This window comes from Poromitra crassiceps (assembly GCF_964638095.1).
Source record: "Poromitra crassiceps genome assembly, chromosome: 8".
In the NCBI taxonomy this organism is placed as follows: Eukaryota; Metazoa; Chordata; class Actinopteri; order Beryciformes; family Melamphaidae; genus Poromitra; species Poromitra crassiceps.
Genome location: NC_139629.1, coordinates 16565384 through 16591557, shown reverse-complemented (window position 1 = coordinate 16591557; position 26174 = coordinate 16565384). Strand labels below are relative to the sequence as shown.

General features: G+C 44.0%; 2 protein-coding genes across 3 annotated transcripts; one reads left to right on the top strand and one right to left on the bottom strand.

Annotated features, from left to right (window-relative positions):
- Positions 1-1076: 1076 nt before the first annotated feature.
- On the bottom strand, positions 1077-4915 carry LOC310780349 (E3 ubiquitin-protein ligase TRIM35-like). The gene is made up of 3 exons (XM_083640926.1): positions 3642-4915; positions 3083-3174; positions 1077-1656 (listed from the first exon to the last, which is right to left on the bottom strand). The coding sequence occupies exons 1-3, from the start codon at positions 4702-4704 to the stop codon at positions 1468-1470; spliced, it is 1344 nt and encodes a 447-aa protein (XP_083497052.1). The 5' UTR covers positions 4705-4915; the 3' UTR covers positions 1077-1467.
- Positions 4916-9352: 4437 nt separating this feature from the next.
- On the top strand, positions 9353-25658 carry miga2 (mitoguardin 2). Of its 2 annotated transcripts, XM_083641559.1 has the most exons (16): positions 9353-9459; positions 9659-10016; positions 10949-11159; positions 11314-11429; positions 12239-12359; positions 13411-13538; positions 13868-13985; positions 16422-16528; positions 17253-17362; positions 17475-17547; positions 19670-19756; positions 19860-19958; positions 21791-21925; positions 22095-22148; positions 22880-22996; positions 24332-25658. In XM_083641559.1, the coding sequence occupies exons 2-16, from the start codon at positions 9921-9923 to the stop codon at positions 24536-24538; spliced, it is 1779 nt and encodes a 592-aa protein (XP_083497685.1). In that variant the 5' UTR covers positions 9353-9459; positions 9659-9920; the 3' UTR covers positions 24539-25658. The 2 variants fall into 2 exon arrangements, with proteins under 2 accessions (XP_083497685.1, XP_083497686.1); XM_083641560.1 differs by lacking the exon at positions 22880-22996.
- Positions 25659-26174: the final 516 nt, after the last annotated feature.

Below are 26174 nucleotides of genomic sequence, written 5' to 3'. Positions count from 1 at the left end.
TATCTAAACTCTGACTTGGTCATATGTTTGTATTGTATCATAATGTTGCATGTTGTGCATTGTAGCTATATATGTATCTAAACTGCTGCTTGTGTAATGTACTGCTGCTTCACTCTATGCACCTTATTGCCTCCAGCTGTGAGCATAACAAACTGCACTTTAACTGAGCCAAACACATTGCACCTTATGTGTTTCCATTGCTCCTACATCAGGTACTATGTTGTTTTTATGTTGTTTTTATATTGTTTTTTAGTACTGACAGTGATTTTATTGTAGTTAATATTTCTGACTATTTCTTTATTATTTGAATACAGCATAAAGTGGTCAGTGTTGCAGTAACAGAGTTGTGGAATCTCAATTATTGATTGGAGGTTTATTTCTTTATCATAAAATAGGGGGATATTTGTATGCCATCGTTCACCAGATCATTTTACACATAAACATGAATATTACAGTAAATTTAAACAGCCTTGGAAATATTTAAGTCTTAAAAACAACATCTTAAAAACAACAAAGCAGAGTTGTGGAATCTCAATTATTGAATGGGGTATATTTCTTAATCATTAAATAGGGGGGTATTTGTAAATCAATACCCCTCCCACAATCTAACATTTCTGCTTCATAGAGCCTCGTCCAATTAGCTTTACAGTCATTTGCACGTCACATTGTCCCAGGGCCGTTCGCAGTGTGACATGCACTCCACGTGCAATGACGACTTTTATTGAACGCCCTTTTCTTTTTTTAATTTTTTAATATAACACGTTTATGTCACCGCTTGGCTTGGCTTGAATGTGGGAGAACGTGGTTCAAATCCCATGTGCGGCGCTGAATTTTTAATTTAAGATCCTGGTGAAAAATGCTTTAATTTCCCAGTTAAAAATACAATAATTTGTATATTGAAAATACCAAAAAATACAATAAGAAAATGCAACTAAATTCCAAAACAACATGTTACCATAGAAATCTGGCTAATGTAAAATTATTTAGAGTTTACATTACAATTGACTGTTCAAACATTACAGTACTGGCTTTCTCATAGTAAATAATTCAACAATTCATAACAAAAGAGTGTGTTATGTGACATTCATCGGTAATATCTTCAGAGGGAGTGTGTTTAGAGTCCAAATGAATGGAAACAGCCTGTCAGTGAAAGTATGTGAGGGTACATGTGTGTTATTATCAGGGTCAGAGAATGCCAGCTTTCCTCTGTTCCACTCCAGATGCACTCTGAGCCTCTGGATCTGCTTCTTCACTGGGAGAACCGTCGCTGGATCTGGTGAGGAACATGCTCTGTAATCACCATTAGAACCCTATTCTCCATAATCCAGACTGTATGTCTTCCTTCCTCTGGACAGACTCTGCTGCCTATAGTCTGATATTAAACCGTGTGGCTGCCAAACATTGACTTTCCTGGAACCGTCAGCAGGTTTCCAATAGGCTGCTCCCTCGTCTTTACCTCTGTGCTCCTTAGCTGGTTTTGCGTCGGACTGTGAGGTTGACCTGACCCCGCTTGGCGGCCTGCTGCATCAGCTTCACGGCCAGCTGGTGAGACTTACCCACCACCGCTGTGGCGTCCACACATATCAGTTCATCACAGGACCGCAGGCGTCCATCCTCATCCGCCGCACCATACTTCACTATGTGGCCGATGGAGATCTACAAGACACCCCAGATAGACAGATGTGACTGTGTGCTCAGAGCTAGATCATGGACGAATAGGTAAGGACTGGCAATAGCTATTATGTGGAATATGCACACAGAAAGTGGTTATTTAAATAGTGTAAAGAAAGTGTAGAAAATGGTCCATAATGGCCCACCATCAGGCCTGTTCTTGGGGCAATTAACGCCCACGAACCAAGGCGCCAATGACGTAATGATGGTGACATCATGTCAGAGTTCACCTCGTGAGGTCATCGGTGATGTCAGAGTTTCCCCTGTGAGGTCACCAGCGATGTCAGACGGTCTAGGCTGACTGTGATGGCAGACGTGACTTTATGAGGTCACCGATGATGTCATACCTCCCCGGACGTTGTGACATCACCAACGATGTCATACCTCGGATGTGGGGGGGTTATAAAAGGTGTTGTTCTGCTATGATATGTATTGGTCCTATGTTCCCTTTCTGCAACCTGTATGCCACTCTGTATACTGCTTCTGCCTGATATTCCAATAAATTAGCCTGAAAGACATCTCTGTGGTTCTAATCGATCACTGCCCGTGAGCCCTTACCTAAGATCCAGCAACTTCACACTTCACACAAGGCAAGCACACAAACTTCCTAACAGAAAGCATATTAAACAAAGCCAGATTTATTTTTAATAATACACACATATCAATAACAAGACCCATATCCAGAGACTTTTACAACAGGCATAACGTTGGGATGTAGTACAGGTCTGGGACAGTTTTGACCTAGCCAGTGCATATTTACTCGTTTTTAGGCCTATAGCTCGCTAGTCAACCCAGCCAAGCTCTCCAGTGAATAATTTTTCTTCCTTCAAAAGAGAGCAGCGCAGGCCAGCGAAGAAGAACAAACAACCGCACATACAGTACCTTGAAGCCCCCAGTGGCGCAGTGGTGTGGTCATTCAGCCTGATGGCACTTAGTTTTTGTTTTTAACATGGTAAATGATCCTACCCCTAACCCTAGTCCTACCCACCCCTCGAACCCTGACTCTACAACCTGCCTAGCTATGGCCCCTTTACCCCAGCCCCACCCCCTTTCCCGACCATGCACCCTCGCACCACCCACATCCCCCTAGCCACTCCCCTATACCCACCCTTCGAACGCAGACTCTCTCTGACTTTCCTATCCCTACCTAATACATCCATGATCCCTACGGCCCCTATTCGCTAGCCCCGCCCCCTTCCTGACCACACCTCCTTCCACCACCCACATCTTTCTAGCCACTCCCTTACCCACCCCTTGAACCCTGACTCTCTTGGACCTTCCCATCCCTATAGCGAAGGTCCCCTTTTCCCTATCCCTGCCCCTTCTTTGCCCCACCATCAGAGAGAGAAAGAGACCAAGAGAGAGAGAGAGAGAGAGAGAGAGAGAGAGAGAGGTGGGAGGGAAGCCTCACCGGTTCTCCTGGTTTATTGCCTCCAATAATCGTGAAGCCGAAGCCTGTGTCCTTCTGGCGCAGAAAAATGTCCTGCTCCTGGAAGTCTGGAACTGCAACAACAACAACAACCAATCGGCATTAAAACCAATCAGTGGGACTTCCCGTTCCTGCCCCAGTAACTGCACTGTACCAACACACTGTCCAGTCAAGAGGAATCCGGCATTGCAAGCTAGTCCTTTAGTGTGACTCCATCTATCATGATCACATTAGCTAATCAGGTTATAAGTCATGCCCTAACTTTGACACAGCGGTATAGTGACACTGGTATGACCATAATGGACACACACACACACACACACACACACACACACACACACACACACACACACACACACACACACACACACACACACACACACACACACACGCCATTCTCAGATTAGTAAACCATGCATACAGATTTGTAATATCTATGTTGATTACATCAAAGAGGCACTTTAAGGCCTATATACAGTGAGCCAGAGCCATCTTGGCATACATATAGTTATAATATGTAATAATATATGTAATAACTCACAGCTCGGATGTTGAGGTTGGAGGGAATATAGAACAGAGTGACATTTAATCTTCTCTGGGTTTGCAGGAAGCTGCTGTGTCTCTCTACGTCTCACACTGGTCAGATCTTCAGACGGGATGAGTTCTGGATTAACAGTGTTGGGGGCCAGAATCACAGGACTATAGGAGACTATCTCCTTCATCTTGTCCCAGACTGTGAAGCTCAGCTTCCGCAGGTGTTTGGCCTCATCTATCAGAGCTCCTGAGACCAGCTGTGGTTCCTCCAGCAGAGGGTGCTGCACTCTGCCCAATGCAGCCTTGTAGTTCTGCAGGAAGGAGACGTCTTCAGCTCTCAGCTCCTTCTCTATGGCTCTGACTGTGTCTGAAAGAGCTGCTATCTCTCTGCTCAGACCTTCAATCTTCTCCTTCATCCTCTGACTCTTCTGCTCCTCTTCCTCCCTCAGTGCAGCGATCCTGGCCTCCTCTTCCTCCGACAGAAACTGGTGAAGCTTCTTAAACTCCTCCTTAATCTGCCTCTCTGTGTGTCGGGCCTGGACCTTAATTTGTTCTGCTGTTTGATCACAGTTTCCTTTCACTTTATTAAAGAGTTCCAGTTTGATCCGTAAGGGCTTCAGTGATCTCTGGAGTTGCTCCTTGTGATGCCGTGCAGCTTCATCGATGGGTCTGAATCTGTGGTCGGCGTGTGTTTCTGAATCTCGACAGACGAGACACACCGGCTGCTGATGGTCCAGACAGAAGAGCTTGAGTTTCTCAGAGTGCAGACCGCAGAGAAGCTCAGATCCTGCTGAAGATCTCTGATCTCTCTCCACTAAGAAAGCCTCACACAGGTTCTTCAACGCCAAGTTACGAGGAGGTTCACTCTGTGAAGAGATGCTCTTACAAACCGGACACTCATGTATACATTTCTCTGTCCACCAGCTCTGCAGACAGGCTCTGCAGAAGCTGTGGCTGCAGAACAGGAGGACAGGATCTTTAAAGATATCATGGCAGACAGCACAGGAGAGATCCTCATCTGATTCATCTGATCTGGAAGCCATTTTCTCTCGGAGTGAAGCAAAAAACATGCCAGGCAGTTTCAACAGGAATTCAGTCAGTCAGTTGGGGTACCGTAACATTGCATTCTCATTGCATTCTTAAAAGTTCCCTTGACTTTGAGTCGTGGTTCTTCTAGAACTCACATTCGGTGTGAGGAGTAAGCAGCAGGTTGACCTCCTGTAGCTGTTCTCCCTCAGTGGACGTCTGTTTGGTCTGAAGGCGAATCTTCGTCTGTCTCTCTCGGTGTGTCTCTTCTCAGTGAGGAGTGGAAGATTAAAGGTGCTCTTATACTCGAGCAAAGCTCCGTGAGGGTGGGGGCCCCGCGAGTCTCCGTAACTGGTTTGTCTCAGGTAAGTCACGTAAGAGGCAGAGCGTTGACAGCTTTCACAGTGTGTCACACACACACACACACACACACACACACCTATGGCGTAACTACGGATGCGCCTGGGTGTGCCAGTGCCACCCACACAGGCAGCTGGCCCACCCAAAAAGAAAGGGGGAAAAAATTAAGCTTTTTTCTTTTTTCTCTGCTCAATAAAAATGATCGGGTTAGTTTGTCAATGAAAGCTGCCTGCCTCAACACTCGCTCACACACATGCTTGTTTTGAAGGGGAGAAGGCAGAAAGGGGGGGGGTGAATTGAGGTCGCCTACAGACTACAGCCGGACTACACCCTCGACGGATTGTGTCTGAATTCGGCCTAAGTAGATAGACTACTAGTGTAGTCTATCTACGCCTGTTCCCCTCTTTCCCTCCCCCCCCCATTCACACATCATGCTCTCTCTCTTGACCCCCCATCCCCCCCTGCTCCCCCATTGGTCGAATTGCATGAAATTCGACACTGCACTTTCTCGGGTTCCCAGCAGCACACCCACCAAGTTTGAAGTCGTTCGGACCAACGCTTTTTGTGTTGCCAGTAGGTGGCACAGTGACTATGCCCGTGTCCGAATTGCACGAAATTCAGCACTCCTGAGTGATTGGGGGAGTGGGGGCATCGAACAATTTGGCTTTTTGGCAAGGCAATGTATGCAGGTCATATTCTCATGGGCAGAGGGGCAGCTTGTGAACGGGCAAGGCAGGCAACTGCTTGAGGCCCCAGTCCGTTAGGGCCCCCTGAGGCCTGACAAACTTTACTCCACAGCAGTGACTACAAACCCCTATCCATTAAAGAACCAATGGAACATGTGCAATGGCATTGAAACCTCCCTAAAGGGGCTCCATGTCATTCCCTGGCCTGGACAATTTTGAATGATGTGAATTCACTTTCACTTTCAATTCAAGTCAAGTATGTGAACATAGGACCCGGGGAACATAGGGATGACCCCGGTAGAAGCAGTCAATTAAATTGTATTTTTTGGCAACATGTAACGGCCCCATTCAGACCAAAAGCGTTTTTGGAGCTGCCAACGTCTTTCTGCAATTCATTCTCTATGTAAGGACGCGCTAGACGTGCTCCTCTTTTAATGAACGCACCTGGCGTTTCAGCGCTGGTGGCGTCTAGTGTTTTTTTGACGGAGCACTCTAGGCGTCTTTAGCAGAAAAAAGTTGAACATTAGAGGAAAAGCGCCCTGATCGTCTTTTCCTCTCTTCCTACCTTTTCTCCTCCCGAGGGATTTTCAGCCTCGGCTGCTGCCAGAATTGGCAATAATCTGGCTTTCATGTTGACAGTGAACAACATCAAACAGACAAAACCAGCTGGCTACCGTCCTTGTGGTCGTTGTGTTCTGATCTGTACTGCACGCGACTACAGGGGAAAACAAACGGAGCACAAAAAAACGCTCTGTGCGCTGTGTTTTGTGCACAATGGAAGCGCTCTCAACATGATTTTCATAGCGTTCTGACTGAAAAAAACGCTTTGGGTGTGAACGCTTGGTGGTGGACAGTGGAGAGACAGACGATGATGAAGATGATGCAGCCGCAACAATTATGTTAATAACAGCGGGGGGACGCAGCCAAAAACACACTGGTGGTTTGTGCAGCAGCAGTCAGAGGACACTGAGAACGCTACAGATCTCTCTGCAGTAGACAAACCTGCATGCCAACCAAACTTGCGTTCTTTCCCGACTAGAACACTCATTGGAAAAAGTAGGTGAGACTTTTTTGAGATACCAAAGTGGTTTTACATGTTGCCAAAAAATACAATTTAATTGACTGCTTCTACCTGCTAATAATGAGTGCGAAAAGGAGCAAACATTGATGGTTATGGTTATATGGTCCTATCTTCATAGTCCTCTAAATCTGGCTTGAAAAGGCCCACATTTTTGAATGGTTCACATCCTGTCTTTCTGTGGCACACCCAATGTGCCAAGTCTGGCTACACCAGTGACACACACACACCCACACACACCCACACACACACACACACACACACACACACACACACACACACACACACACACACACACACACACACACACACACACACACACACACACACACACACACACACACACACACACACACACACACACACACACACACACACACACACACACACACACTCACATAAGTCAAGTATGTGACTCATTCCCGTCAAACTTGTATGTTCATGTATTCTCTTGAATTGAAAGTGAATGAAGTAAATGAATGTATCTGAAACGAAAGTGGGGCAGATACTGATTAGGCAGATAACTGAATGCTGTTATTTTAGTATAGTAACCTATGGGGAGATAGGCTACTTGAATAAATTCAGCTAGCAATGGTGTCACTTTTTTTTTAATTAGTTAACCTGGCTAAGCTAATAGTTAAGCTATTAATTGCTATGAAAGCAGGGCACACAATTAGCACCAGTCATAACTCACCAGCCAAATGCTGGTAATAAAATACAAATCTGCAAGTGGCTGGTAGGTAGATTTGATTCACTCACCACCAGCCAAAAACAAACAATACTAATCCATTGAGTGGCTGGTAACATTTGAACATTCACTAGACCAGGGGTCTCAAACTCACGCCCCCTGTGTGGCCCGCGATGGAATTGCAAAGAAAATGCACCTGAACGCAACATGCAAAATACCCGCTGAATACGTTTCCAAATGTTCATGTCATTCTGGCCAATACACTTCTGTTATTATATCGTCTGTCCAGAAAAAAATGTCACTTAAGCAACATCAGCCTTTCAGCCAACACAGTGGCAGAGCGGATTACTGAGCTGTCAAGTGACATTTATGATCAGTTCTAATTCTAGCTGGAGTTCCAAGGGACAGCTGAAAATGAACACTGCCTAATTTAGTAATGTGCATTGTCCCTAAAAAAAGAAAACAAAGTCCCTCAAATAAACAAATAAATTGTTAATGTAAAAAATAGATTGTCCCTCAAATAAATGAATAAATTGTTAATGTTGAGAATTCGAACGGTTGCATTTTTCTCTCTTTTTTTTTAAATACATGAAGTGGCCCCCTTGTGACAAGACTGGACACTCAGCGGCCCCCAGGTAATTTGAGTTTGAGACCCCTGCACTAGACATTTGGCCGGTGGACAAAAAAGTTAACTTTGCACCATGTATGAATAGGCTAATAAAATATGTCCTAGGAACTTGAGGAATTCCAATGATAATATTGATGTATTTTTCATTGGTGTCAGGTTATTAATAAAATGATGGTGATGAGGATGGAGGGGCCCCCAGGGAATTTTTGCCTAGGGCCCCTACAGACTATTGAATCGCCACTTGGGGGCTGAGCCCCCTAAAGGTCCTAGAATCCAGAATCACAACCTGTGCAGTTACAATGAAAGGTGACCTCAGTCTGTAGTGATACATAATCTGTGTAGCCTATATAGTCCAAAATGCCAAATCTCTGTTTAAATGTATAGAGGAACCTTTAACTATATATTTTTATTCACATTAAAACATTGTAAGTTGTAACATTATTTTGGCTGAACTGTTGCTTTAATTTCTGATCTTTGCCCGTGCAGTCATGATGTTCTATGATCGCGATCTGATTGGATTTTACATACTAGACACTCCCATATTGTATCCGATTAGTCGAAAAATGAGCTGCCCTGACAAACTCGGGGCTCCATTGGTTGATAGTGCCATCATTCTTCCAAAGTACCGCCCTGAAGCAAAAACTAGTGTGTGAAATGCGGCTTTCAATGTGATAGAAGAATGCCCTTCTCCGACACTTTGGATGCCCAAGGTATGTGAGATATTTTATTAATAACTATTACCACTGATACAATAGTCCCACTAACGCCTCTATAGCATGCCCTGTCAGTTCAAAGCCGCTGTGTTGTCTTATCGACCAGGAGTGTGGTGTGATGTTTAGTGTGGTGTGATGTTGACAGATCAGACTGAGCTAGCTAGCTTGCTAACTGGCTATCATGTAAAGTCCACTGCTTGCTGCTGCTGCTGCTGCTGCTGTTGTTTGGTCAGCAGGACAGAATGTAACGAAATCCCCACAGACAGGATCCAGAGTGGCTATATTTTAACTTAGAGTTCAGAGGAAGTGGATAGGCCTGATTCCTGCTCTCACTTATCATATCAGAGCAAAGCTAACGTTTACTAGCTAGCATGCAGTTCACCTTAACGTTACTCTCAAGTCACTTTTCATTCAACTGTCAGCCTATGGAATCACCATCAACACTAATTCTGCTGTCTGTCTGTCTGTCTGTCTGTCTGTCTGTCTGTCTGTCTGTCTGTCTGTCTGTCTGTCTGGCTAGCTAGTAGGTCACCTACTGTAGGTGATAACCAGGACAGCCTTGCACGTTAAAAACCGCACCTGCTGTTAGTCATGTTGGTGTGAGGCAGCCTGGCTCGCTAGCTGCAGAGCAGGCATGAGCAGCTAAGTAAGTAGTTGGCAAACAATCAAGTTACTGTGCTTGACAGTTTATGTAATCTTGATTTCCCAACATAAACCATGAACTGATGTCAATTCATTCAATAGCTGTACAGTGGGGCGAACAGCATTGTTCTGTGACAAAGTACAAGCCGATCACATGCCACCATGCACTCAAAAATAATGTTTATTGATCCTTTCCATTCAAGGGTTGAGCAACGTAATGCAACACTGAAGGAAGGAGAGACCTGCACACCTGGTTGGGTTTGTGTTCCAGATAAGCTCAAAAACCCAGTTCTGATCCCTGGAGTTATAGTGCGGAGTACACGTTCAGAATTGGATGAGGACAGGCGGTTGGACTGCGGGCCCTGTGCTGGCTGGTCCCGGGACAGAGAGGAAGCCCTCTTGAAGGTGTATGTGAAGGTGCCTTGGAGAGCTGTGGCCTGCGGGCAGTGCACGTTCCTTTGTGAGATGTCAGTGAAACGAGTAGACGGGATGTCCATCGCCCAGGCCTTGGCAATGACCGTAGCCGAGATACCGGTGTTTCTTTATTCCACGTTTGGGCAGGTAAGCCACTTTAATAATCCACATGCACAGTTAAGTTTGGCGTTAGAGTTGCATCTCTGAGCACATGCTTCAGTCACTGTTGTGTGTACATTTTCACAATAATGATATAGTTATTATAGTTTTAAAGACTAAAAGAAATAAGTAACTAGGGGGGGGGGTTATCTGGTTCACTAAGCAAATACATGGTTGAGAGGGCTCTTTATGCTACCAACTATGGATATTAATGATTAATCAACAATTGATTTATCGCCGTTAAGAATTTGATCGATCAAACATTTGTTAACCGATTATCGACAATGAAATGATTTAACACCACAAGAGCGAAATTTCACTTTCACCGCTTATACAGAGGAAGAAGAAAGTCAAGCAAGCAGGCAAAAAGTCCAGCGTAGGAGAATTACACCCAAAAAGACTGTATTCATTGTAAACATTGTAATACAATGTTAATACAAGACAGTTTCTAACTGTCTTCGTTGTTTGTGGTTTCTGTTCGTGGTGTGTGTATTGTTGATGTGCTGTTTTATTCTGTCTTGGGCCGACCATTGAGTGTTTTTTACGAACGAGGACCACAATGGAAACAAGTCATGGACTTTATTGTGTTTTATTCCTCGACAATTTTAATAGCGGTGTATGGATTTTATCTGTTCATTTGTATTCTTAACAACTGTCTTAAATAAACAAACTCATTCATTCATTCATTCAAATACAGCATGTCTACAAGCACAATGACAGCGCCTAATGCAGGAAGTTTGATTGGTTGATTAACTTGTTGAGTAGGCCTAAAAACGGGTGTAAAAAGCTGTTTTTATATCATGATTAATTGATCGTTAACATGGCAATTTAATCGATTAAGGAAATTGATTCAAATTTGCATTCCTGCTACTTGCATGTCGTGTTCATTCATATACCCTCTCTGCCTCTCTCTCTTCCAGTCCATATTTGCTCAATTAAAGCTGAGTCCGAGCCTGAAGAAGGTGCTGTTTGCCACAGCGCTGGGGAGTGTAGCGCTGGCTCTCACTGCCCATCACCTGAAAAGGAGGGGGAGGAAGAGGAAGCAGCTGACACAAGGGAAGGGTGGTCAGAAGACCGTGGGAATACCTGAGGCGCTGATGAAGACGGGCAGACCCTCATCATTAAAGAGAGGTCAAATAATGTCTGAAATGTTGAACTCATGGCTGTGCTTTTTGGTTGTTGAAGTAATATCACCCAGCCTTATGTTGAAAACACCGGTGTGTCTCTCAATATCTACTGAGAAATGTACCGACAAAAGAATGCTTTTCATTTCTGTCTGTGCCAGGTCCATTTCCTGGACGACAGATGATGAGTCCAAGCATGCGGAGCAACGACACCATGAGTGGCATCTCTTCCCTGGCCCCCAGTAAACACTCGAGTTCCTCACACAGCCTGACATCTGTAAGTGTTCTTCACACAGCCTCACATCTGTAAGTTCCTCACACAGCCTGACATCGGTAAGTGTTCTTCACACAGCCTGACATCTGTAAGTTCCTCACACAGCCTGACATCTGTAAGTTCTTCACACAGCCTCACATCTGTAAGTGTTCCTCACACAGCCTGACATCTGTAAGTTCCTCACACAGCCTGACATCTGTAAGTTCTTCACACAGCCTGACATCTGTAAGTTCCTCACACAGCCTGACATCTGTAAGTGTTCCTCACACAGCCTGACATCTGTAAGTTCCTCACACAGCCTGACATCTGTAAGTTCCTCACACAGCCTGACATCTGTAAGTTCTTCACACAGCCTGACATCTGTAAGTTCTTCACACAGCCTCACATCTGTAAGTGTTCCTCACACAGCCTGACATCTGTAAGTGTTCCTCACACAGCCTGACATCTGTAAGTTCCTCACACAGCCTGACATCTGTAAGTTCCTCACACAGCCTGACATCTGTAAGTTCCTCACACAGACTCACATCTGTAAGTGTTCCTCACACAGCCTGACATCTGTAAGTTCCTCACACAGCCTCACATCTGTAAGTCTTCTTCACACAGCCTGACATCTGTAAGTCTTCTTCACACAGCCTGACATCTGTAAGTTCCTCACACAGCCTCACATCTGTAAGTGTTCTTCACACAGCCTGACATCCGTAAGTCTTCTTCACACAGCCTGACATCTGTAAGTTCCTCACACTGTGTGTGTGTGTGTGTGTGTGTGTGTGTGTGTGTGTGTGTGTGTGTGTGTATGTGTGTCACACACACAGATGCGCGCCCCGATCTCGCCAAACCAGTCAGCCAATCCATCTACCCCCTGGGAGGCGGAGCCTGTGGTGGAAGAGCCAGGGGCAGTAGAGGATGCAAATGCAGAGAACCTCTATATATTGGGTAGGTACTTCCCGTGTCCCACTGATGATATCAGTCCTAACGTCAAGGTTACAGATGCACGTTTGTGAAGCGTTTTCCAGATCACAATTCCTGATTATAATTGGTTTGAAGAAATTAGTAAAGCCCTTTGTGTCCTAAAAGCTGGGATAAAATTCCGTAGACCACCTCCCGAGGAGGTCTGAGTTCGGTTCACTTCAGAGGGTTCGGAGTTCTTTTGGCATGTTCACATGTGCAAAAAATACCGACTGAGAGGTCTGAGCTCACTTGGAAGGCTGAAAGGGACCAGGTGTGAACACACCCTTATGGCCCATTTCCACCGCTGGTATCAGCGTGGCCCCGCCCAGCTTGACTCGCTTTTTTGTCTCATTCCACCGATCAAAAACCTGGACAAGCCCGGGTTGAGTCGGGGTTGAGTCGTGCTAGTTTTGGTCCCTGCTTTGTTGAGGTTCCAGCCGGTACCATACGGTGACGTGAAAACACTGCAGACGACTGATTGGTCAGGCAGAATCGTGTCTACTGTATCTATCAATGCTGGATACCAGTTTAGTGGGACTTAGCTTCTCTTCTGTTATTTCCATCAGTCTTTTGTGTTGCTGCCTTCGGTTCTGGTGAAATAAAATCGATCTCCTTGCTCAGCTTTAACATGACGGTGGCTTTCAATTGTTTTGAGAGAGAAAAAAACCGCTGCTCGGGAAGCCCTTGTAGTTGTGTGCAGCGTCGGCTCCGCTAGGCCGGAGGCGGGGGTTCAGCGAAGCTGCGGTCTTGCCTGATGAGTGACAGCCGGGGTAGAGGCTTCCCTTCTCCCCGTAGCGTAACCCCCGTCCCTCCGCGCAGTGCATGCATGTAAATAACAACAAATTGATGTCCATTCTCCTGGACATCACATTTTATATGAAAATGCCTCTGATTATTACTTAATTAAGAATAGTTTTATTTATGGAAGATATTTGTTGCATTTCTACTCTCTCCTCTCCTACTCATCCTCCTCCTTCCATCATCATCATCGTCATCATCATCATCATCACTGTTTTGCCTAACCTCCTGCTAACAGGGATGGAGTTGTTTGAGGAGGCTCTGCAGAAGTGGGAGCAGGCCCTGAACATTCGCCACCACGTCCACTCCAGCTCCTCCAATAGCAGCCTCGTCCTCCAGGGGGCAGCGTGTGCAGACATCCCTCCGGTACGCATCATGTATTTCTTAGCTATGTAGGAAGTAAACACATTTTGCAAGTCTTGAATTACCTTCCAATCCAAGTACTGTAGTAGTAGTTTATGCGGGAATTCGGCTTTCTATGTACTTGTGACTTTGTGGGTTTGAGTCCAGTGCACAACCTTTTGTCTATCGTGTCCCATAGGTCCAACCATAGGACATGGTTTCTGTAAGAGTGGCAGTTGCCAGTGTCCATAGCAATAATAGAAAACAATACAAAAATGAAAGAAATGTAATTGATTCAATGTTCTTACCTGATAAAGGTGTGCTGATTTTGCGTTCCTTCCCCTTCATTATAGGTTGAAGTCCGCAACAAAGTGTTTGCTGACAAGTTGGAGACACTTTTACACCGAGCGTACCACCTACAGGAGGATTTTGGCAGCAGCATCCCACCAGATAGCCTGCTGGCAGACTTTGGTAAGCGAGCAGGCGTTCCCAGAGGATGCTGAACTGAACCCTCATAGATGCTGAGCTTTGAAGTGACCTTGAACTAGGCCTGTGAATCTTCACTGGCCTCACGATTCGATGACGATTAATCTGTCAACGATTCGATTCGATTCGATTCCACAATGCATCACGATGCATCTGGATACAGCTCAAAGTATCGCAGCTCCAAGTATCAAATCCTCAATTTTCTGTATTATTACTGCACATGGCTACTTTTTCATCAATTAATACAAGCAGTCAGATAAATATCAAGTCTCTTTTTTTACTTAGAAAGTGCTTTAAAATCTGAATGTCAACAGAAATTTAAACATAAACGATTCAACGATTCGATCCGATTCACATGTCCGCATCACGATGCCTCGATTATACGATTCATTTTGACACCCCTACCTTGAACCTGGCAGAAGTGTGACCATCGAGGATATTGGGATATTTTAGTCGAGTAGGGTCGGGGAATAACAGGAACGTGCTGCGCTACCAACAAGAATTTCTTAATCGTTCCTGAAGCTGTGTTCACACCGATATATTTATTTTTCGCTCTGTCGCTTGATTCAACCCTTTGGAATCGCTCTGTCGCTCTGTTTAAATCGCTCGTCAACAGGCACACAAATTGACGGACATGTGGGGGCTATAACGTTACGCAATGTCATGATGTTTGTCCACTACGAGCCACCGTAGATGTTTACAAGCTAAGCCTATCAGCGTGCTCCTAACGCAAGCTCCATACCGGTAGTACAGACTTCACTTCATGTCAGCTGTCAGCCTGTCAATGCGGTTTGTTGCCACACAATAAACCAGCGGTTTGTTCCAAGCCAGTGTGATCCTTGACTCGCTCTCACACGGCAGCCAATCAGCGTTGAACAGCGAGCGACTGATGCCAGCGTATTTTCACTCGAGTTGGGATATTTCATCTGGGGCGACGAGCGTATTTTCTCCCTATCGCTCTGTCTCTGTCGCTCGGACGCCCAGCGATCTTTCTCCCGGGCGAATATACGCTCAATCGCTCGTTTGCATTGACTTTGTATGTAAACTCGATGCCAGCGAAAAACTTTAATAGGTCGGTGTGAACGCAGCTTGAGCCTGATTCTTTTCTCAACAGTACTGGAAGACTGTTACAGAGCCTTGCTCTGAAGCTAATGGTGGTGTGTTTTTCTTTGAGTGGTGCTGACTGGTCTAAGGCTAGGTTGCAGGAGGTCATAGATATTGAGTGAGAAACTGAGTGAGCTCCTACTTAAGTTGAAGATACATTTCTTTTTTTCCAGATCTTCAGGATTGAGGCTGACCTTTTTTGATAGTGGATTGATAACTGCTACTTTGAGTGAGTCGGGAACACTGCCAGTGTCAGAGGAAACAAAGATCGTTGACAACATCAAGCAGAGTTGGGCAATTTAAATAAAGTGTACGCTTTTTGCAGACTTGACTGTGCATCACCTGTGGCATCATCAGTTTAGTTACATAATGCAGTTGCGGCTTGTGCGACCGGCATGTGGATAAGGTCCACCACGCAGGGTCTGAGCATGGAAAATGAATGGGCATTTGAGCAGTACAATTGAGATGGCCACATGCATTTAATAATGTGTTAACAGATTCAGAATGCACTTTGGTTTGGTAAACGGGACTCCCTGGGTTCACCTACTGAGGAAAAAAGGGTGCTTGGTTCTCTTTGGGCGGGACACCAGAAATTGACTACACTTTGTTGTGGGAATGAGAGAGAACCTGAGCCTGTCAGTGGACGTACATTTCAGCCCGTTTCGCACCTGTCAGCAGAAGCACTCTCGCTCAATAATACTAGACCAATTTCAAAAATTGTCCCGGTTAGTCTCTTAGGGTGCTTTCTCACTGGCGCCCCGGTACCGTTCCCGTGCACACTTGTCCCCAAATTGACCCCAGTTTCGGAACATTTGACGAGTGTGAACGTTGCGTTCCGTTCCGTTCTGCGCCCGGGCACGCAACGGGGAACCGTGACAGGATCCACTGGAAAAGGTGGTCTGTGGAGCGCTTTGGCGTGCCCCGGGCACAGAACACTTGCGAGTGTGAAAGGCAACCGTTCCGAACCACATAGACAACACACGGGCGAGGATAAACTCCAGGCATAGTTGATGATGCAAGTGCACTCTGTTCCGTTTCCGAGCGCGGAAGAAATGCTGTAATGTGAAAGCTGACCAGTGGGGGAGAGGGGCGGGGAGGGCAATCGTTCCCGAGTGCGCAACAGAACGGAACGAAAGCAGCCTTGGACACAAAAAGTTGGTAAAATAGGGTCCAGTAGCGTTTTTATTATTATAGTGCTGGCTGGCATACATTTTAGATCTGTTGTCAAAAGTAGCTATCATTAAGGCTTCCGAGGTAAACATAATTGTTTTAATTCTCGCCCTGAGGGTCAACATTTTTGTGACGTTCATCTTGCAGAGAGTGAAGGAACCCTTATCTTGCCTCATGTGGAGAGCTCCCACAGACTGCAGGATGACGATGCCACTACCGTTACCTCCGACGATTCCTTCTTCTCAGCCGCAGAGGTTATCTCCTTTTCTCTACCCTCTCTGACAGACTATCTATAGCCTTCTCATGTAAGCCCATTCTCTTTGAGTTCAACTGAATATACAGGAGTCATTTAAAATAGACAGCCATCAGTCCTGTAACTTCTGAATACATGTACTGATCTGTTTAACAGAGCCACATGGAGGCAGGGATCACATATTAGAGGAGACACAGACCAACAGAGTTCAGGGTGAATCGATGCAGACCAATGAATAAAGCTGATATAAGTGTATTCTAAAGATGTTGTTGATGCCACGAAAGTAACTGGCATCCTGATCGTGATGAGGAGCTATGTCAGAGCCATGTAGTGAGGTTACTGTATCTGAAATGACCAACACCCCTCCAGGTGTGATGATCCTTACTCCTTTGAAGTCAAACGGTAGAAGTTTGAGACAATGTGCAAATATTACTGGCCCATTTTTGGGTGAATTAAATATGAAAGAGTAGTCTTACATGTCACTCTTTATCACACAGGCGTTTATCCTTTGCTGGATGGGCCGCTTAAAAAAGTCTGGGTGTAAATTAAGAGTCTACTCACTTCTCCAGGCCACCACTACACCACTGCATACTAGCACATCTTTATGTCTCACAGATTCATTCACAGCTGCCCCCTGTTTGACTCATAAATGTGTAGTAAAACAAAGGTATTAAATGTCATGTGTGAACATGTGGATGAAGCAATGTGCATCTCCCTCTGTGCAGCTGTTTGATGCCATGTCTCTTGAAGACGTGCAGCCACTGAGGAAAGCCGCTCTATATGACGAGGCCCTGAATCAGGTCCGGGAAGGCAAAGTGATCTATCGCTCCTTAAGGTAGCTAAGAATGCTAACTTGAGTTCTGCAGCCAATCTATCTATCAATCTATACAGTCTATTACTCAATTGCAATAAGGTTTCCATTTCCACCTTCCCTCTCTCTTCACCAGGACTGAATTACTTGAATGTTATGGTGACCAAGACTTCCTCGCCAAGCTTCATTGTGTGCGACAAGCATTCCAGGTGTGTTGTGGTTTCTAGCAATTGCTGATAATGATCATCTTCACTGTTCACACGACTGCAGATATCTCGGCAACTCAGGCCTGACTGAGTAGGTGGTTCAACCAGTGTGCAGGTGTGACACCTCTGCCCTTAAGGGCAAAAGAGGGTTGGCAGCATCCCCAAAGGGAACCAGAGGCACATCGTCCTGCTCGAAAGCCTCCGTCCAGCCATATTGACATACCCCATTTAAATCAGATTGAAGCGCACATTTGTAATTAATTGACCATATAGGTGCAACTAATAATGAAATATTCCCTGTTCAAGCCATTTAACTACCGTAAATTCCGGACTATAAGGCGCACCGGTATATAAGCCGCGGGACCAAAATTGACTATTTTTTTCTTATATAAGCCGCACCGGTCTATAAGCCGCGGGTGTTTTGATGTTTAATTACCATATGAAAGGGTTCGTGCACAGAGAGGAATGTCGGGAAAGAGATGGCTGTTTGGGGAAGCTCCCATTTATTAACATTTCAACAAAACAAAACAAAAGTCAGGTCACTAATCCCCAGACAAAATCACACAACAATAGGCTATATGTGCAGCAAACGGCTGTAACCAGAGAAGTCAAGTCACTAATCCTCGTCTTCCTCTTCTTCCTGCGTACTGAAACCACCAAAGTCCTCATCTTCAGTGTCGGAAACGAACAGGTTCAGGGTGGCTTCGTCAACCACTCTCTCTCTCCTTCATTGTCACTCAAAACCAACGAACTCCTCTTCGTCACTGTCGGCATCGAACAGCCTCTGAAGCCTCTGACGGCCCTCAGCGCCAGCTGTGGCGGCGTCATCCTCTTCATCCCGCAGCAGTCCAGCGTTTTGGAACCCGTTGGTGATTGTGGATGTTTTCACACTCCTATAATATTCCGTGATCTTCCTTTGTGTGAATTCGCCGAAGTTTGTGATTTTCTCCTGGTAGTCGGGAGGGAGTTGTCGGACGGACAGTCCCTTTCGTCTCATGAATCGGAAGCACCAAGATGGGCCACCTATGAAATGTTCAATTTTCATTTCGGTGGCGACTGTTTTGGCCTTCAGTCGGATCTGCACCGTGGAAACGCCTCGGCCGTCTGCTCTCTGGGTCAACACCCAATCTTCAAGGGAATCTTCAAGTTCGGGCCATCTGCTTTTATGACCTCTGAAGGACTTTTTGGTCTTCTTGCACTGAGACAGTTCCTCCTGCTGCACCGTCCAACGCCTCACCATTGACTCATCGATGCCCAGGTTACGCGCGGCTGCTCTGTTTCCCTCTTTTAATGCGAGATTGACTGCTTTCAACTTGAAAGCTGCGTCGTGTGAATTTCTGCGTACCTTCCCCATGGTAAGTGAGAGTGTTGCTTCTACTGCTCGTCTTGTTGTGAATATTCCTTGATCTTCCTTTGTGTGAATTCGCCGAAGTTTGTGATTTTCTCCTGGTAGTCGGGGGAGGGAGTTGTTGGGCGAGTGGCCGTTTGCTTACCGTAATTACCATATGTAAGTGGTCACGCACAGAGGGGATTGTCGGGAAAGAGATGGCTGTTTGAGGAAGCTCCCATTTACCGTATTACCGTAACATTTCAACAAAACAACATAACACAACACCACCGTTGTTTATTTTTACAGTGCACACAGTGTCCGCGGTGTGGTGAAAAGAGGGCAAGAGAGGAAATTAAAACAGAAGTGGATTTATAGTTAGAAAGAGTGCTAAAAAAGAGAGATTTTATTTGTATTTTTTTTTTTTTTTTCTGAAAAAATCCATAGATAAGCCGCACCGTTATATAAGCCGCAGGGGCCAAAAAACGGGAAAAAAGCCGCGGCTTATAGTCCGGAATTTACGGTATTCGCATTCCAAGGCATGCACAAAGCGAATTGGCCTACACCTGAAATCAACAATTTAATACACCCACATGAAAGCGTGTGACCTCAAGGCATTGAGGCAATAACAATTTCTAACTTTTTTATATCCACTTTATGTCACCTAAGTGGGGTGAAGTCCCTGCATGTACAATAATGCAACCGGGTGAGGAGAGTTGCCGTTTGGGTTCATGCCATGGTGTTATTTAGTGGTTTATTTAGTTGATGTCATTGTTTTTGTTTGTTTTCTTTGCTCAGGTTCTGCTGTTGGATGAAACTCACCGTACGTTCTTCATGGAGACCGGGAAGCAAATGATTGCAGGCTTAATGGTTAAGGCAAACAAGGTCAAACGTCTTACCTGGATCCTCAGTTATTCGCTTATTTTTGGTTATGTTTGTGTGGACATTATTGTAACTAACTGGCGGTTGTTTCTCCCCTCTACCTCAGAGTCCCAAAGGCTTCCTGGAGAGCTATGAGGACATGCTCCTTTACACGCAGAGGGAGGAGACGTGGCCCGTCACCAAGATGGAGCTGGAGGGCCGAGGGGTGAGAAATGCCATCATTCTGCCCTTTCTTCTTCATTTTAAATCTCATTTGACTTTTGTTTTTCTTTATCTGCGTTGTGAAACCTGTACGCTGACACAACAAACACCATGGCTGCTGTGAGCACAACTTACTGTTACTATTGAGATCATCATATCTTCTCCCATGTGACCTAAACACCCAAACAGACAGGATTCATTAGGTAGGATAAATATGTTCACTGTCTAATTGTAAGTGGTTTAACTTTTTTTACTTAGCTTCTGAATTTTAGCATCAACCTCAGATTGGAAATTGTTCCCCCTTTTAATTCAGGAAAACCCCAAAAAAATATTTTATTTTTTTAAGATTACCGTACATGTCACCTAAAGCAAGGAGTACTAGGGTTATTAAATTATTCCTGTGACCAGGCATTGAATGATCATGTAAGAGAGAATAGAGCTGAGGTAGGTAAGTACTGTAGGCTATACTCTAATAATAGGTACTGTAGGCTATACTCTAATAATAGGTACTGTAGGCTATACTCTAATAATAGGTACTGTAGGCTATACTCTAGTAATAGGTACTGTAGGCTATACTCTAGTAATAGGTACTGTAGGCTATACTCTAATAATAGACACTGTAGGATATACTCTAATAATAGGTACTGTAGGCTATACTCTAATAATAGGTACTGTAGGCTATACTCTAATAATAGGTACTGTAGGCTATACTCTAATAATAGGTACTGTAGGCTATACTCTAATAATAGGTACTGTAGGCTATACTCTAATAATAGGTACTGTAGGCTATACTCTAGTAATAGGTACTGTAGGCTATACTCTAATAATAGGTACTGTAGGCTATACTCTAATAATAGGTACTGTAGGCTATACTCTAGTAATAGGTACTGTAGGCTATACTCTAATAATAGGTACTGTAGGCTATACTCTAGTAATAGGTAATGTAGGCTATACTCTAATAATAGGTACTGTAGGCTATACTCTAATAATAGGTACTGTAGGCTATACTCTAGTAATAGGTACTGTAGGCTATACTCTAATAATAGGTACTGTAGGGCTAGGCTATACTCTAGTAATAGGTACTGTAGGCTATACTCTAGTAATAGGTACTGTAGGCTATACTCTAGTAATAGGTACTGTAGGCTATACTCTAATAATAGGTACCGTAGGCTATACTCTAATAATAGGTACTGTAGGCTATACTCTAGTAATAGGTACTGTAGGCTATACTCTAGTAATAGGTACTGTAGGCTATACTCTAGTAATAGGTACTGTAGGCTATACTCTAATAATAGGTACTGTAGGCTATACTCTAGTAATAGGTACTGTAGGCTATACTCTAGTAATAGGTACTGTAGGCTATACTCTAGTAATAGGTACTGTAGGCTATACTCTAGTAATAGGTACTGTAGGCTATACTCTAGTAATAGGTACTGTAGGCTATACTCTAGTAATAGGTACTGTAGGCTATACTCTAATAATAGGTACTGTAGGCTATACTCTAGTAATAGGTACTGTAGGCTATACTCTAATAATAGGTACTGTAGGCTATACTCTAATAATAGGTACTGTAGGCTATACTCTAGTAATAGGTACTGTAGGCTATACTCTAATAATAGGTACTGTAGGCTATACTCTAGTAATAGGTACTGTAGGCTATACTCTAGTAATAGGTACTGTAGGCTATACTCTAATAATAGGTACTGTAGGCTATACTCTAATAAAACCTTGTGAAAACTCAACATACCCATGGCACAATTGCAACGAAGATTGTTTTCATGCGGAAATAGAAGAATCACGTTGTTTGACACAATGTACTGTCGGCGCCTTCTGCAGGTGGTTTGTATGAACTTTTTTGACATCGTGTTGGACTTCATCCTGATGGATGCCTTTGAAGATCTAGAGAGCCCTCCTTCATCTGTGGTGGCTGTGTTAAGGAACCGCTGGCTGTCGGACAGCTTTAAAGAGACGGTGAATTTACACACACACACACAGACGCACACACACACACACACACACACACACACACACACACACACACACACACACACACACAGACGCACGCGCACAAACTCCTTGATCATGCCACCACTAAACCAGTTCCTGTAATAACAGAGGTGTGTCTGTGTGTTTCTCTTAGGCTCTCGCTACTGCCTGCTGGTCTGTCCTAAAAGCCAAACGGCGTCTTCTTATGGTGAGTTCTGAGCGCTTTGGATTGGATTTATTTGACAATTATAAAAAAGTTATGCATACATCTGCAGAACAGGAATACATACAATTAAAAATCATCGAGGTTAAAAACACAATAAAGCCAAATGGCTTATTTCCATTGTGGACCTCTGGGGATAGGCAGTGGGGAGGGGAATGGTGGGGAGAAGGGAGTGGTGAGGGGAACAGTAAGGATTTCGGAACATAATAGACAGTGAGCTACTATGAAGCCCAACAGAACAAAACATACAAGGCAAATCACAACAAATCACCCGCAAATCACCCAATTAACAGTACAATACACATGTCAACGCATCCACACTCAAATTCAATTAATCGTTAAATGAACACTATAAAAATCTGCAACCAAAATAGTTTCTGTGGGCAGTTCCTTGCAAACAGTGGGTAACTGGTTCCACAGACCTCCTGCTGTATATAAAAATGAATGTTGTCTAATAGAGCTTCTAAACCTGTATGGAATCATATCTCTCTGGCTCCCTCTAGTGGAATAATTATGTGTCTCACACACCCAACTAAAATAATTGACCAGATAAGAAGGGACTGTAGCCTTCCTTATTTTAAAGGTCAGCCTTGAAATGAGTGCCTTGAAATGCAAGCACTATTATTATTGCTTCCTTGTTAGTCAGAAAGTACCATTTATATATCTTTGCAGATGGATTATGACCGTTTTCATCTCTTACTTTCTACCATCCATAGGTTCCTGATGGTTTTATCTCCCACTTCTATGCCATATCGGAGCATGTGAGCCCAGTTTTAGCTTTTGGGTTCTTGGGACCCAGGCAGCACCTAACTGAAGTGTGCACTATCTTCAAGGTGAGAGTTTATGCAACTTAAAAAGTTTTTATTTTGTCTCACTGTTGGACAGCACTTCAAGTTGCTGCTAAATAGATTAGTATCCTCCTGAAACACAGATGTAATCACTGTGTTGTGACTGTAGTGTCAGTACAAATACACTAAAACTAGAAGATCTGGTCAACCTACACACTGCTGTAATAATCTATAAGGCACATAACAACCTACTTCCACCTTGCATACAGGAGCTGTTCACAGTCAGAGACTCGCTATATCCACTCAGGGGAACTTGTATTTTTAAGACATCCATGGCAAGGACCAACACTAAAGGCAAATGCACATCTGTAAATGGAGTACACTTATGGAACAACCTGGACAAAGAATTAAAAACATGCACTTCTGTCACCAAATTTAAAAAGATGTTTAAAACTCAGGTACTCAATAAATATAAAACATTATGAAAAACAATCCAACCACCAATAAAATCGAAGATAAGATTGTACAATGATCAACCAAAAGCAAATTAAACAAACAAGGACCAATGTATTTGTTACTAACCTGAAACAACTGCATTGACTTGTCTAACATGGTGTATATATGGTATATTGAAGTATATGTATATATATATATGTTAAAATAAATCTATATATGTAGTATGTATTATATATGAGCACGATCACTTGTAAATTTCTTTCTAAAAATTCTTTCTGCAGTTTAGTTAAATACATGATTGAAACTGCGTTAACATGTTTTGTTTTTGTAATTTTCTTTTATTTACATAGGGTAGGCAAAATAAGCTGCGGCTTCAGCCTACACCTTTTCGGCCCTTCTTGCCACAACTCATTGTATGATTGTATGTATTGTCATGTTTTGTTGAATGGACCGAAATAAACTAACCCTAATGTTGGAAAATAAGAAAAATGCTTGTTAAAAATGTGTGTAGTTTTGACTGGGAATCGAACACCAGTCCTCAGACTGGAAGGCAAGTGCATTACCCATTAAGCCCCAAGCCCAAGCACAACTTGAGCTGAATATCTTTCACCTCCTACCTCTAATCTTAACCACTTTTTTTTGTCATAACAATAAGGATTGTCCAAAAAGTCAGTGACTACTAGTCACGACAAGTGAGCACTCTCAAAAAAAGTTTCAAAAGCTACGGTGCAAGGCGCAAACAATATACAAGAAGACAGAAAAGCCAGCACTCAAAATAAATCCTTTTGGTTTTTAATACCTTCAGTAGCAGCAGTGACATCAATCAGTGGACGTACGTTTCGGCACAAGCCTTCCTCAGCAATGCTTCTTATAACAATAAGGAACCTTGAAATGGCATTCATTTCTTTCTCCTCTCCTCTTCAGCAACAACTCGAGCAGTACTTTAAGGATATGTTTGACCACGACAAGGTCCGCTTCACCACAGCCCAGTGCTTGGCTGAGGACATCCTGAACCTTTCCCACCGCCGCAGTGAGATCTTGCTGGGCTATCTGGGAATCAATAGCCTTCTGGAGGTCAATGGAGCCCTGTCCAGACACACGGGAGGCTCGCCAGGGCCCAACGGAGACTAGGGCGTCGCTGGGCTGGTACATGCCAGGTCAAATGCAGTGGGCTGGCCAGGGGAGAAGGACAAGGACCACAGCTGTGCATTTATTCTATAGCTATAGTAATATGGGATCGAATCAAGCTTGTGTGGTAGACTGAAGACCATCATCACCTGATTCATCTGTGTTCATCAAACACAGCTATTTATGAGGAGATATATTTTCATCAGACCTGTCATTGGACCTTGTATAAATGTGGGAGACAACTGGTTGGATAATATGATTCCATTTCTCCCTTGTAATTGGAGCGCTCTCAAGTACCGAGACTTACCTAGTTGCGTGTTCTATTATATGTCTGAGGGCTTGACGCACCTACTGTATGCTGACGGGAGAATTCTCAATATGAAGAATGCACTGGTCACGTCGGGTCGGGTCAAGTCTCTGTACATTTAGAATACGTGGTGGAGAAATCGTCTTCATACAGAGAGCAGTGGTTCCATTGTAACCTCCCATTCATCACCTACGGACCTGGGTTGGAAATCATAGTGTTAATTATTCTCTGTGTGAGAGGAAAATGGTGTATTTGTATATTTTATATTAAAGGGGTGATGATGTTTCAAACTAGGATAATTTTTAACACCCGTAGCCAACTGAAGACTTGTATTGAGTGATATTTGCTGAAGGACCCAATGCTTTAGTCTCCACACTGATTGTACTTAAATCCTCTTTAATCTTGAGTATTCCAAAGGTGACAGGTGTTGAAGGTGGCACATCTTAATAGTGTGTTCAATGAAAAGGACATGGTATGCAAGCTGAGTTTGGTTGGTCGTTGAATTATCTACTATATTCCACCCTCATACCATTTTGGAATGTTTTAATCATTACTTGCCATTTTCTCAGTTGAAGTAGCATGAGCCGGCCTATGCAAAATGGCAACAAAGAAATTATATTTCTTTTCAGCTCGTTCTGGATCAAAGTATTCCCTTCGCTTTTAATTTATTGAGCAAAGGATGAAAATTGTCAGTTGTAAATGATGCACAGACACACAAATCTTTCCACTGCAAATAACACAATCCCAAGTGCCCTGAAACACCCATTTAAACACCATGAGTGAGAAGTTGCCAATGAAGCCAGTTGAAATACCCAAATGGCCTTGTTTTTGAACACCCTACCAGCTGCAATTCCGGCTAGGTTCAATTTAACACAAAAAAGTAGTGAAAATGTTAAAATTTTCCGAACACAAGATATTTGAAGATATACAGAATTATTTTCAGTATACTCTTTCTGAAGTGCGTATAATAACTGTGTTGTCAGTGTGGTGCTCACTGGCTGTAAATTCAGTCTCCATCACAATCGTGTCTCCTCAGTTTCTTGCCCGTCTTGCCATCTTCCCAGCTCGGACACCTTGCAATTGAAGGGATCTCTAAATGGAACAGTGCCATCTAGTAGTGTGGATGTTGTTTTACAGTTGGTTGGCTACATGTATTTATTTATGATGTCGTGAAGGACAGGGCATTGTCCAGTCAGGCTGTAACCTAAGAAATGCACTGATAACCCCCGTGTTGCCCAATGTTGTGGTGGTGTTGGAGCACAGAGACACTGAAGGGGCACCGAGACGCCAAAAGCTACCAGGAGTTTTCCTGCGCAGTCCTACAATGGATGA